The sequence below is a fragment of the Mauremys reevesii genome, linkage group 9 (assembly GCF_016161935.1).
Source record: "Mauremys reevesii isolate NIE-2019 linkage group 9, ASM1616193v1, whole genome shotgun sequence".
Classification (NCBI taxonomy): Eukaryota; Metazoa; Chordata; order Testudines; family Geoemydidae; genus Mauremys; species Mauremys reevesii.
In genome coordinates, this window is record NC_052631.1 from 62,080,440 (window position 1) to 62,093,942 (window position 13,503).

General features: G+C 46.0%; 1 protein-coding gene across 1 annotated transcript in view; it reads left to right on the forward strand.

Moving 5' to 3' along the window:
• Nucleotides 1–13,263, forward strand: part of ARHGAP36 (Rho GTPase activating protein 36) — a 74,262-nt gene extending 60,999 nt beyond the window's left edge. Inside the window, exons 10-11 of the mRNA XM_039489845.1 lie at nucleotides 5,953–6,050; nucleotides 11,702–13,263. Coding sequence (XP_039345779.1) covers nucleotides 5,953–6,050; nucleotides 11,702–11,963 — 360 coding nt within the window. The 3' untranslated portion in view covers nucleotides 11,964–13,263. The remainder of the gene's footprint in view (nucleotides 1–5,952; nucleotides 6,051–11,701) is intronic.
• The last annotated feature ends 240 nt before the right edge of the window (nucleotides 13,264–13,503 follow it).

Here is a 13,503-nt window from a genome sequence, read left to right on the forward strand (position 1 = left end):
CCCCCTCCCCGCGCCCTTCCTCATCCCCTGGCCTGATGCTGGCTTGCTGCATCCCTCCTCAGTCCCCCCACCCACTGCTTGCCTACCTGCCCGCTTGCTCGCCTGCCACTCACCCACCCCCCACCTCTTTCCGTCCCTGCACTGCCCTCGCCCCGCCCCCATTCCATCCCCTTCCCCCAAGTCCCAGTCCCTGCCTCTTCTCCGCCTCCTCCCCTGAGCACACCATGTCCCCGCTCCTCCCTCCTCCCTCCTGGAAAGTGCTAAGTTCCACCAAACAGCTGTTAGGCGGCAGAGAGTGCTGGAGTGGGGGAGGAGCGAGGATGCGGCGTGCTGGGGGGAGAGGGGGTGAAGGAGGCGAGGAGGGGGGGACGTTGGCTGCAATTTTTTCCCATGGGTGCTCCAGCCCCAGAGCACCCACAGGGTCTGCACTTCCCCTCCCACTCGCTTCCTTACCTGAGTATCGGGACAAACCGCATCCCGATCGTACATTGATCGGGATGCGGGACAAAGGGTTAAATATCGGGACAGTCCCGATTTTATTGGAACATCTGGTGACCCTACCCAGCTCTGACTTGTTTCCCGGACTACTTTTCTGGCCCCTCTGGCTCGGCCCCATTCTGTCTGATCCAGGCAATTCCAACTCACGTGGAGGACGGGACCCACCCTGGCCTCCTTACTCCCTGATTAGCCTGCCCACCCTGTCAATCAGGCTGACCTGGAGCATTGGCCTCTCCCCATTCTTTAGTATTGGGAGCTAGCCAACCAAAACACCCCCACTGAATGTTAGTAAGGGGAAAACAGTCCCCTTACACTTGTATTGATATGAGTTGTGTGGTAGAGATTCATTCTGGGTCACATCGTGATTGGTCCAGGCAGGGGAACAGGGGCAGAAGGTCGTACAAGGAACTCTCTCCCTCTTTCTCTTCCCCTCTCAACTTCTGCAGCTCATGCAAAGACCAATCACAGAGCAGGCTCTGTGACCAGGAACTGCTCACCTCTTACCACTTTCTGAGACCAATCACCTGGATGCGGGAGAGGAGTGGCAGGACCAAGGGTTCAGCCCCATTGCACTGCCCTGCCAAGCCGTGCCAGCTCCCTGGGAGAGGGATTTGCACTATCCTCATTCACAGATAGGCCAGAAGGGACCCTTATGGCCATTAGTCTGAGTTCCTGCAGGCACAGGCCAGAGAGTCATCCCAGAATTTCTCCCTGTACACCCCCCGCTGCACAATTGGCCAGATCTGTTCTGGGGTTTGTTTGTTTTTTACCTTCCTCTGAAGCATCAAACATTCTCCACAGCTGCAGCTGAGACACCAGACAGGGTGGAGCAGTGCTCTGAGCTGGTACAGAGAATTCTCTTTCTAAGTGTTTGGCTGGTGTGCCTTGCTCACATGCTCAGGGTCAAACTGATGGCCAGGTTTCTATTTGGGAAGAAACTTCCCGCCAGGTCAGAGAGACAGGGACCTTGTTTTTCCCCCCACTTTCCTTTGCAATATGGGGTGTGAATCACCTACTGGGATCACCTGGGCATCTCACATTTGGGTGAAATTTGATGGCCTGTGATATACAGGAGGGCAGACTAGATGATCTAATGGTCCCTTCTGGCCTTAAATTCTATGAAAACTATGAAAATCGGTGAAGATCATTTCCAGGCTCTGCAGAGTGACATGAAACAACTCTGACCAAATGTTCCACCTCAGTGAGAAAATCAGGACTGCTTTTGAAAGACAGGACAGATTCAGGCACAAAGAAAGAACTTATGATGGATTATTTCAGGACCAAGAAAGAGCTGACCCATGAGGACAGACAGGGTCAGAGGAAACTACCTAAAGGCTCAAAGGAGATGACAACACAACTGTCATAGCAACTAGCTTCTGCACATGTGCCTGTATCACCCGCCCAGTGATGCAGGTCAATAATACATGTGGAGCTGTCGCCTGCTCTCTAGCTTACTCACACCTATTCCAAAGGCATTCCACTTCTGCACGGGGACAGGGAAAACAATTGGCATCTCCAAGACATGCAGCCCTATGTGTTTGGGTTTGTATAATGAAGTCTATTCAGAAAATATATCTCTGGGTGAAGAGGACATCAATCATACGAAGGCATTTGATTTGGTTTGGAGGGAAGCATTATGGAAAGTAGCAAAATCATATGGCGTTCCAGATAAGATAATTGCAATTATAAATGTTCGGTACAAAAAGTCCTGTAGTGCTATAAGAATTAAGAAGCTGGTTTAAGTCAAAGTTTGGTGTAAGACAAGGGGGCATGGAATCACCACTGCTTTTCATCCTGTTCTTTAACTGCATGGTAAGAATGTTAGATGAGTGGGAGGGTATGACATTGGAGGATCTAGAATCTTTTGCTTATCCAGATGACATTGTACAAGTGGCAGACACATTTGAATTAATGATAATACTCTTTGCTCCCTTGGAAAATTGTTATAGTCCTTGTGGACGTACAATAAATGCCAAGAAGATGAAGTGGTTGTTCCTTGGAAAAGGGGTAATAGATAAAGTGTTGAAAGGTAGCAGTGGTGATGTTGCAGAACAAGTAGAATGCTATGTGTATTGAGGAAGCCTGGTCACTCCACCAAGGGTTCCATCAAGGATGAAGTTAAAAGGCAATGTGCCTTAGCTACATGTGCTGAACTGATGAAATTTATGGATTGATGAAAACATTCTGTTTGGTTCCAAAGTGCTGTCAGGGTTACTCACTGGTCTGGAAGCAGCATCATTAAATAAAACAGACATCAGAAAGCTGGAGGCAGTCGAGATGAGTTCTTTGAAAGATGGCGGGTGTAAGGTGGAACAATTTAAAGACAAATGAAGAAGTTAGAAGGAGAGTAGGAAGTGAAATCAAGGTATGGGATTGGCTACAATTGACAAAATTATGATGGGGAGGACACTGCAGAAGACAAACAAATGAAGGGATGACAAAGAAAATAATCCAAGCAGAACCAAGGTCAGTTCAGCTTAAAGGCCGGCCAATGATTAGATGATGAAACATGGTATGCAGGGACATGACCTGGCTAGGCAGGGGAAAGGTATCTACATAGCAAAAGTATGAGCCCACCCATCAGTTTCCTCCTCTTAAACATCAAATCAAAGGGAAAATGTAAAAAAGGTTGCATCTAATACATAAGGAAAAACCCACAACAAGCAATGAGCTGTAATAGCAACTGGAGGTAACTTGTACCTGTATCTCAGTGATCAGTATGCTCCATCCCCAGTTCCCAAGTGCACACAGTGTTTCTAATTGGGCTGCATGCTAAACGCAGGCTCTGGCAGTTAGAAATAAGTCTTAGGGGACATGGCTTGTCTTTTTGCTGCTCATCAACTGCATCAAGTGTGGTTGGCTCCTGACTCCAACTCACCTTTGTTTTAACACATATGATACAATCGGAAGATGTATCAATCACCACATGAGTCCCTGAACTGTTACAGCTCAGCCATCTCCACTTGACTTTCAGCAGCCCACACCAGCTGTGCATATAAGTGAATCTGCAGTGCCACAAGGTATGTAATCTGGGGATGGCTTCATGGGCCATGGCAAAAGCAGTGATGAAGACCCCATTAATGTTGTGCTGTGGGAAAACAGTTCCAGTCTCAGCCCATTTTTAATAATTCTAGTATCATGCACTTTGTCTCGTACTCTATGTACATGTTCAGGAACCTGCTGTGATGATTCATTGAGGCCTACGTCACTAAATAGTACCCTTTTGGCCATGTTCTCATGGGCTTGTGTCAAGGTTCCTTCCCCACTCTGAACTCTAGGGTACAGATGTAGGGACCTGCATGAGAACCTCTAAGCTTAATTATCAGCTTAGATCTGGTTTTACTGCCACCACCCAAATCCTTTAAGAGTTATTTGGGAAACTCTGTCTACCTTCCCCCCAGACTATCTCCCTCCCAGTAGCCTTGAGAGACTTCTCCACCAAGTTCCTGGTGAACACAGATCCAAACCCTTGGATCTTAAAACAAGGAAAAATCACTCACGTTCTTAAAAAGAAGACTTTTAATTAAAGAAAGAAAGAAAGAAAGAAAGAAAGAAAGAAAGAAAGAAAGAAAGATAAAAATCATCTCTGTAAAATCAGGATGGAAAATAACTTTACAGGGAAATCAGATTCATAGAGCCCAGAGGAACCCCCTCTAGCCTTAGGTTCAAAGTTACAGCAAACAGTAAACCCTCTTAGCAAAAGGAACATTTACAAGTTGAGAAAACAAAGATAAAACTAACATGCCTTGCCTGGCTGTTACTTACAAGTTTGACATATGAGAGACTGGTTCAGAAAGATTTGGAGAGCCTGGATTGATGTCTGGTTCCTCTTAGTCCCAAGAGCGAACCACCCCCAAAACAAAGAGCACACAAACAAAAGCCTTCCCCCCCCCCCCCATACCTTCTTGTCCCCTTATTGGTCCTTTGGGTCAGGTGTCAGCCAGGTTACCTGAGCTTCTTAACCCTTTACAGGTAAAAGGATTTTGGTGTCTCTGGCCAGGAGGGATTTTATAGTATTGTACACAGGAAGGCTGTTTCCTTCCCTTTATAGTTATGACAGCTTGTCTCTTTGGGCACATGAGTTCAGTCTCTAGTGCAATACAGATTGGGAAGCCCAGTTATTTAAACCCCTCAAAGACTTTTATTGGCCTTCCTTGATTTCATGATTTTGGGCTACTTCTATGTAATGCCATCCAACTAGAGCTGAGCAAATTGATTTTTTTTTTTGGCTCAGGAGGCCAAACCAAACAATCCTGAAAATATTTCAGTTTAGTTCAAACAAAAACTTGCATTTATTTTTGGTTTCTCTCACTGAAATGAGAAAACTGGAAAAAAATCATTTCAGTTTGAACAAAACATTTTGTTTGACTCTAAACAATTTTTTCTTCATTTTTTTGTTTTCATTTTTACAACATAAATTAAATTTCTAAACAAAATGCCGTTTTTATATCGTAAGTCCAAACATTTAATTTCAAAATGGCTGAAATGAAATGTTTGACTTTTTTGAAAAAGTTTTCCATTTTTTTACTGCCCGAAACTATTTGCTGAATTCGATCTGAATTTACTAGCCTCCATCCAGCTCTAAATGCAAATTTCCATAACAGCAGCACCCAGGAGGCACTGTCTGGGAAAGCTAGTTTCCACAGCTCAGTCCTTCCAGTTGTGGTCAAGAGGCAGATCCCTAAGCAGAGCTCCACTGCCTCAGTGACTACCATCCTGGAGTGCGGTACAAAATAAACTGCTGCATGAGGAGGTGTGGGGGTGGAGTTGCAACAATAACTCCCTTCACTGCTGGTCTCACTCTCTGGCTCTCCACAAGTCCTGCAGCAACCTCCTCCGCCACCATGCTGCAGAACCACAGATACCTGGTGATGACTTTCAAAGCCCCAGCAGAAATCTCTCTGGGTGACAAGGCATGCAAGTTGAGCCATCTTCCTGGCCTTTATTTTGAGACAAAGACTGAGAAATTATACCTTATATGAGTGTCCTATGGACTTACGGGAGTTTGACATCTTCTCCAACAATTCCACAAGGGCTCCCAGAAGGCCTTTTGAAATCTCCCAGAAGCCACGGCTTCAGGAAGATGTGCTGGAAAGTGCAACCACAACAGTAGAGTTAGTTTGGGCCCATGGTGCTCCGGAACCACACTGGTCAGTCCTACTAGTTCAATGATCAATTCTTTACCGCCCACCTTGCCCATTGTCTAGGAATCTCTGCAGAGTAATCTCCCAGTTTGACAACGCAGCCTTGTTCTCTGCTCAGACTCGCTAGGAAAAGTGTGAAGTAATATATTCATGTAAAGTCAGTGCATTGTGTTTGTGGGTAAACAGCACAAGTCTTTAGGCCTTGCAGCAAACCCTTGTGTGTTTGGAGAGTAGTGGCTTAGTTGTTTCTGCTTGTTTTTCCTCTGAGAGGAGCAGGTGCCATATTTACCTGTCTCTGTGACTCTTGCAGGTGTCTTCAGAGGTGCAGCATGACATCCTAAGGAGGCTGTTTCAGACAGAGCCTGATGTCATTGACTATCTCTTGCGCAGGAAGTTCAACACCACTCTGTAAGTCCTTGTCAAGAAAGAATTTGAAGTGCTGCTGCTGGGGTGCCTGGGCCATTAGCTTTGCAGAAACCAAGCTTTTTGCAAAATGGCAGCAAATTCACATCAGTGACAATTTTGCAAATTATTCCTTCTGTTCTCTTCCCTGCCACCCTCACTCTCTCCCTCCTCCCCAACAACCCTTTCTGTCCCTTCCCTCTGAATTCCCAGTCTTTTGTCCCCCAGGCCCCTCCTTCTTGCCAAAATATTCCCTACCCCTACTGCTTCCTGTCCCCCTCAAACAGCATGTTCCCCCTCCATCTTCCCCAGGCCATTCCCTCCTTCCTGCCCTAAAAGCTGCCCTCTTCATCCCCCCACAAAAATTCCTCCCATCTTCTGTTTGCTCCTCCTCCCAAATATTCCTCTGCTCCCAGTGTCTCTCTGAGGCAAGCACCTACAGTGCCCCCCTCACTCAGCCCTCCTGTCTCCATACCTCTCAGGGCACATCTACACTGCAATAAAACATCTGCATCTGGCTGTGTCAGCTGACTCAAACTTGCGGAGCTCGGGCTGCGGGGCTATAAAATTGCAGTATAGATGGAGCCCAGGCTATGGTACCCTCTCCCTCTCCAACCCCTTCCACAAACCCATTCCAGACTACCTTCCTGGATGTTGGCTGTGCCTGTATGCATGCACCTGTTACTGTCTGCCTATGCCTACATGCGTGTGCACCTGACAGTGTCTATGTGCTCCTGTGTGAAGCATGCTTGTGCCTGTGAGTTTGGCTGTGTATGCATACGTAGACTGTGTTTGTGCCTGTATCTGTGTATGTGCAGGCATCTGTGCCTCTGTGTATACGTTCATAGATTTCTAGATTCCAAGGCCAGAAGGGACCATTGTGATCATGTAGTCTGACCGCCTGGATAACATAGGCCAGAGCACTTCTCCCAAATTATTCCCAGAAAAACATCCAAACAATTTAAAAATTGCCAGTGATAGAGAATCAACCATGACCATTGTTAAATTGTTCCAATGGTTAATTTCTCTCGCCATTAAAAATATATGCTTTATTTCCAGTCTGAATTTGTCTAACCTCAACTTCCAGGCACTGGATTGTGTTTTACCTCTCTGCACTAGATTGGACAGCCCATTATTAAATATTTGTTCCCTGTGTAAATACTTATAGACTGTGATCAAGTCACTCTTCAACCTTCTCTTTGTTAAACTAAATAGATTGAACTCCTTGAGACTATTACTATAAGGTATGTTTGCTTAATCATTCTTGTGGCTTTTCTCTGACCCTTCTCCAATTTATCAACATCCATCTTGAATTGTCAATACCAGAACTGGACACAGGATTCTAGCATCGGCCGGCCGTACCAATGCCAATTAGGAGGTAAAATAACCTCTCTGCTCCTACTCGAGATTCCCCTGTTTATGCATCCCAGGATCGTATTCGCCCTTTTGGCCACAGCATAGCACTAGGAGCTCATGTTCAGCTGATTATGCACCATGATCCCTCAAGATCTTTTTCAGAGTCATTGCTTCCCAGGATAGAATCCACCATCATGTAGAGATGCCTACAATCTTTGTGTAGATGGATACACTTACATTTGGCTGTTTTAGAACACACATTGTTTGCTTCTGCCCATCTTACTAAGTGATCCAGATCGCTCTGTGTCAGTGACCTGTCTTCTTCATTATTTACCACCCGCCCCACTCTTTGTGCTATCTGGAAATTTTATCAGTGATGATTTTATGTTGCTATCTTCCAGGGCATTAATAAAAATGTTAAATAGCGTAGGGCCAGGAACTGATCTCTGCAGGACCCCACCTGTAACACACCCACTCGATGACGATTCCTTGTTTACAATTCATTTTGAGACCTATCAATTAGCTACCTTTAAACTATTTAATTTGTGTTGAGTTAATTTGATATTGTTTTAGTTTTTTAATCAAAATGTCATATGGTACCAAATCAAATGCCTTACAGAAGTCTAAGTATATTAACTATTATCTTTACCATCCAAATTTGTAATTTTCATCAAAAAAAGATGTGTTAGTTTGACAGGATCTATTTTCCATAAATCCATGTTGATTGGCATTAATTATAGTACCCTCCTTGAATTCTTTATTAATCAAGTCCCACATCAGCCGCTCTGTTATCTTGCCTGGGATCGATGTCAGGCTGACAGGCCTATAATTACCCAGCTCATCCCGTTTACCCATGCACCAGTGGCTGTGTCTGCTTGTATCTATGTGTTGTGAGACTCATAGGCCAGTTAGCTCAGGTATTTTTAGGTTGACAGTCTGCTATCCACCCAGGGCTTCAAAGATTCTCAACCCATGTGGCTTATTAAAAGAAATGTGACTGCATCAAATTTATACACTTTATTAAAATGCTTAAACTAAAATTAGACCAAGAAAACATATCACCAAACCTAAACTATTATTAATAAATATTAATTTAACTTAAAAATAAAGGAGCTATCAAATCATGATCTAATCAACAACCCAAACAAGTTAGTCTCTATATTGGATTGGTATGCAAGCATAAAATTAGTTAAATCATCACATTAATAACAAAAACAATCAATGCTTATAAATTCGACAAAAGAATCTGAGAGATGGCTGTCCACTTGGTTAAATTTATGTAAATTCCAAGTAAAGAATTTCACTGATGTCAATGAAATCTATAACTTAAAGCTGGTTCAACCTCTTAATACTGAAACCAAATTATTATCTAATGTCCAAACCACAACTTCAAAGCCAATTATAAGGATTCATTTTTAGACTTAAGTTCTACCTCCCCATGCTCCTCCTCTTCCTCAAAGATGTTATAATACAGACTTTAGCAGCATATTTGTGAAAAGCAGAAGTTTGATGATTATTTACCAGAAATAACAGATGACCACTTCAAATTTCTCAGGACCGTTCGACATAGAACACACTTTCATGAGCGTTTTTATGAGACAATATTTAGGGCTGTTGAAAGCTGGGAACTTTTCTTTCTGGGGTCTTCCCCGTGTGGGCTTTACGGGTGATTAAACACAGGCACACAGTCACATGTCCACCTTCACTCCCTAAAAATAAAGAAAATTAAAATGTTGGGATGTCTCCCAGTTAATAATAAACAAAAGATTTTTTTTTTAAAGAGAAGAAAAATAAGATACTTATGATCACTGGGGTTCCAAACCCTCCAGCTCTCACTGTCTTCTGGAATCTCCTAGAGCAGGAGCTGAAGCTGCAGTCAAGGAGCCAGAGAGTGATGATCTGCTGGTTGAGTGGTCCTGGCTTGTAGGCCTCCTTCAGGGTAGGGAGGCTGATCCAAGACTGGAGTGGCCTGGCTGTTGATGCCATAACTATCTCTCCCCAAGGAGGCCAGTCATGGATGTTCAGCAAGGTTAGCCTGCCTTTAGGGAGCTTGTTGACTGGAAAGGTAATGCTTCTTGGACTCCCCTTGGTTCTTCTGGTGTATAAACTCCACTTGCTGCACCTCTCCTTCTGTCTTCAGACAAACCAGAAGCAAGGCCCAGTTTGCATGGGCGGCGAGTTATATACCCACGTGGTGCCCGGGCACCAGCAATATTCAGAGCCCAGGGGCCCAGCTCCACCAATGTTTGGGGCTGGGTCTCCCCCCCAGCCCCACCTGCCGCCGCCCCCCCTGCACCTCCCCCAAGTGTCCCCTGCCCCGCCCCCCCCTTGCTGGCCCCATGCATGTCCCTGGGCCCTGGAGGGAGCAGAGCATCCCTGCCTCTTCTGTGCAGTTTCATGCTGTCTCCCTGCAGCAACTGCTGCTGCAGGGTCCTAGTCCCCCACATATCGACTGCCATATCATCCTCCTCTCTGGCCCCTGTCCCGGAGAAGCCTGCCTGCACCCCAAACTCATCCCCAGCCCTGCCCCACCCCAGAGCCTATACCCCCAGCCAGAGCTTTCACCCTCCCACCACACCCTCAACCCTCTACCCTAGCCCTGAGCCACTCCAACACCCCAAATGCCTTATCCTCAGTCCCAGCCAGAGCTCTCATCCCCCTGCACTCCAACCCTCTGCCTTAGCCCTGAGCCCCTCCAGCACCCCAAACCCCTCATCTCCAGCCCCAGCCAGAGCCCTCACACCCCACACTCCTACTCTCGCCCTGAGTCCCTCCCACACCCCAAAGCCCTCATTCCCAGCCCCAGACAGAGCCCTCATCCCCCTGCACCCTAACTGTCTGCCCCAACCCTGAGCCCCCTCCTGCATCATGAACCTCTCATCCCCAGCCCCACCGACACAGCCCTCACCCCACTCCCCACCCCTCTGCCATAGCCCTGAGCCCCCTCCCACACCCCAACCTCTCATCGCCAGCCCCAGACAGAGCCCTCACTTCCTACACCCCTACCCTCACTCTGAGCCCCTCCCACACCCCAAACCCCTCATCCCCAGTCCCACCCAAGCACCCCCTCCTTCCCCCAAACTCCCTCCCAGAGCCTGAACCCCTCCCTCCACACCCCCTCCCATCCCCAAACTCCCAGCACCTGCACCCTGCACCCCAGACCTCCTCCCTCACCCAAACTCCCTCCCAGAGCCTTGGGCAGGTGGGGGGCAGAATTTTGGAGGGGGCGGAGTTTGGGCAGGAGCGAGTTCTGGGCACCACCAACATTTCTACAAACCTGCCACCCCTGCCAGTTTGACACCATGTGAGCTGGTCTAGTCAAGTTTGAACTAGGACAGCGTTAGCGAGCATCAATTGGGAAAGTCCAACTTAGCCAGCAATCTAAAAAATATCTGGTGGTTGCTTATCACAGAGACCACCCAGAGGGTTGGTCTCTGACCCTCCCGAAATACTGAAAATTCAGACAGGTGAGACAACTTTTGGTTTTATTGAGTGAAAGTTCAATATACAAACATTTATAAAAATAGCTAATGGGAAAACCCTAGCAACAGAACCAGTCGCTGAACAATAAATTAATTCATCAGCAAAATTAAAATGAATTCATACTTAAGATAAATGTAATCATCTACAGTTTCTTCTCTTATTCTAAAAAACAGACAAATGCTCTGATTCTTCTTGCAAACAAGGCAATTACAGGAAAGTGTCTATTTTGGAACTGGTCTCTAGGTCAAACAGCTTGTCATCTGAAATCTATATAGTGACAGAAACAAGTATAGCTCATCAAGATGAAATCCATTTTAAATATGTGTGTATTTTATATAAAGTCTGTATGCCTATACAAGCTATTTTCCTTGCAGTATGCATGCAGTGTGTGTGTGTGTGTGTGTGTGTGTGTGTGTGTGTGAGCACTGCTTGCACGCGTCTGGCTCTGTGTTTGTGTGTGCATATGTCTTTGGGTGCATTTGTCTGTAGTCATTGCTGCTGCCTTGCTGATTAAAGTGAGGGTGCTTTGTGGGTGAGCCCGACCCCTGGACTGCAGTGGGATGGAGTGGGAAAGTTCAGTGCTCCAAAAAGTGCTGACCAGCACCACAACAGCAAAGATAAAAACAGTCAAGCAGGCTAGCCAGTAAGGGGTAGCAGCAAGCTTTGCCAGTGCCCCATACGAGCTGTGCCATCTGACTGAGCCTGCCCAGTGGGAGGAGACAGCCCACTGCTTGGAGCCACTCCCGACAGCCTTTCTGAAACTTGCTTGAAGGTCAGAGTGGTTTGAAAGGTCACCCATGGTTTCTCTTTTCTCCTAGAAGCACAGACAGTGATACATCTACAGAGAAGCATCCTCGCTCCCTACTGGCCAGCCAAAACTGCATGCTGGCAAGCGATCAGGTTTCCTCGCATCTGTACAGCCACGTCTCATTCCTAAACCTGCACATTGAGAATAGGCAGACCCAGGGCAGCTCAAGCTCCAACCTCACCTTTAATACGTACCAAATGGGGCAACTTGTCCACCACAAAGAGAGAGACTTGGTCACCCAGGAAAGAGTGGGGACATCTTGGGAAGCATAAATCTCTGAGGGGACTTCTCCATTTGCATTTATCAGCCTTCTAATTCATATCAGTGCAGCTCCCCAGGTGGGATGCACTAGTATAAACTGCACAGATGTTTCACTGCCATATAGCAGAGCTAGACCAGATAGTGCTAAACATGTAGGAACCCTGTCTACATTAGTACTCTCACTGCTGCTGCCCCAGGGAATTACATTCTGATTTTTGCCAATGTAGACAAGCCCTAAGGATACATTACGCTGAATTCCTGCCTGGCCTCGCCGATGATTAGCAAGGACGTATAGAACATGTAGAGTTATTTAAAGGGTCTTTTGTAAAATTCTTGTTTGTTGCAGTCTGCTGGAGAGTTAGCATACCACAAAGCTCTATGCACATGTGTGTTCAGGAGGCAGTGTGCGTGCAATGGCAGGGAAAGCACAGTTTGTGTGTCTGTGAGGCATGATGGCAGTGTGTGCCTGTTGCTGGTAGCAAGCCTAAAAAGCCCTGGGGCTGCATTTTCATCTATCGAGAAACCTAAGCTGGTGCAGAATATGGCGCCTGCTTGCTAATGTAAGCAGTGCATCTAGTGGCAGCTCACATTTCCTGCGCTCCAGGATCTGCCCGTTGGTTTCTGGGTAGAGTTTAAGGTGTTGGTTTTGGCCTATAAAGCCCTGACCTGCTTGGAGCTGCCTACCTGAAAGGCATCGCTGCCCATGCTGTGCTGCCACTAGCAGAGGCCCTTGAGCTGGAGCGCACTCTCTGCTAGGGCCCCTTTCCTTCAGATCACTCACTGACAAGGTCCCCAGTAGTCCCAACCTGTCGACCTTCCAAGGCATGTTGCAAAGCTCATTGGATGGGATGGGCACAGGGGTAAGCAGAGGCAGCTAAAGCCAGGTTTGTCTAGGAGGAAAGTGCACTGGGATTTTCAGCTAGACAGGCCATACAACATGGGGGGCTGGGGGTTAGACAAGGTGAGGAAGGAGAAGTGGTGCTGCTCTGGATGGTGCTTTGTAACTCCCAGGTTTGTAAATGTGTGGTAAGCATCTGCAGAGCTTTAGATGGGAGCTCTTTTGGCTGAATTTTCTTTTAAGTCAAAATAAATAAATATATATGCAAACCAAAAATAGTAACTTTAATATCTTCTAAAAGGCATAGTAGCACCTCTGTGTTAAGATTAGATGCAGTTTTTCATTTGAAGCAAAATTTCAACCTCTTTGTTTTGTATGGAGAATGCAATGTATCTCCCCCAAATTTACAGCTCATGAAGTGTGGGTAAAGACTGAATTTTCTGAGCATTTTCAACTACATCTGTGTATGAGTTAATTACAAATTAATAATAATTAAAATTGAAACTTTGAGATGTTTTTCAGACTCTGCCCTTTTTTCATAACCCTTTTCCTAACAAATGGCGGGTTTGTGTCATTCACAATTTCTATCTAATTAAAACTCATTGCCAATTATCCTCAAATGGATATTTATAGTAATTAGACTGGAATAAAAGGTAACATTTTTTTCTATTTTCCTTATAGTCATATTTTCCTTTACTCAGAAGAGGTGCCAT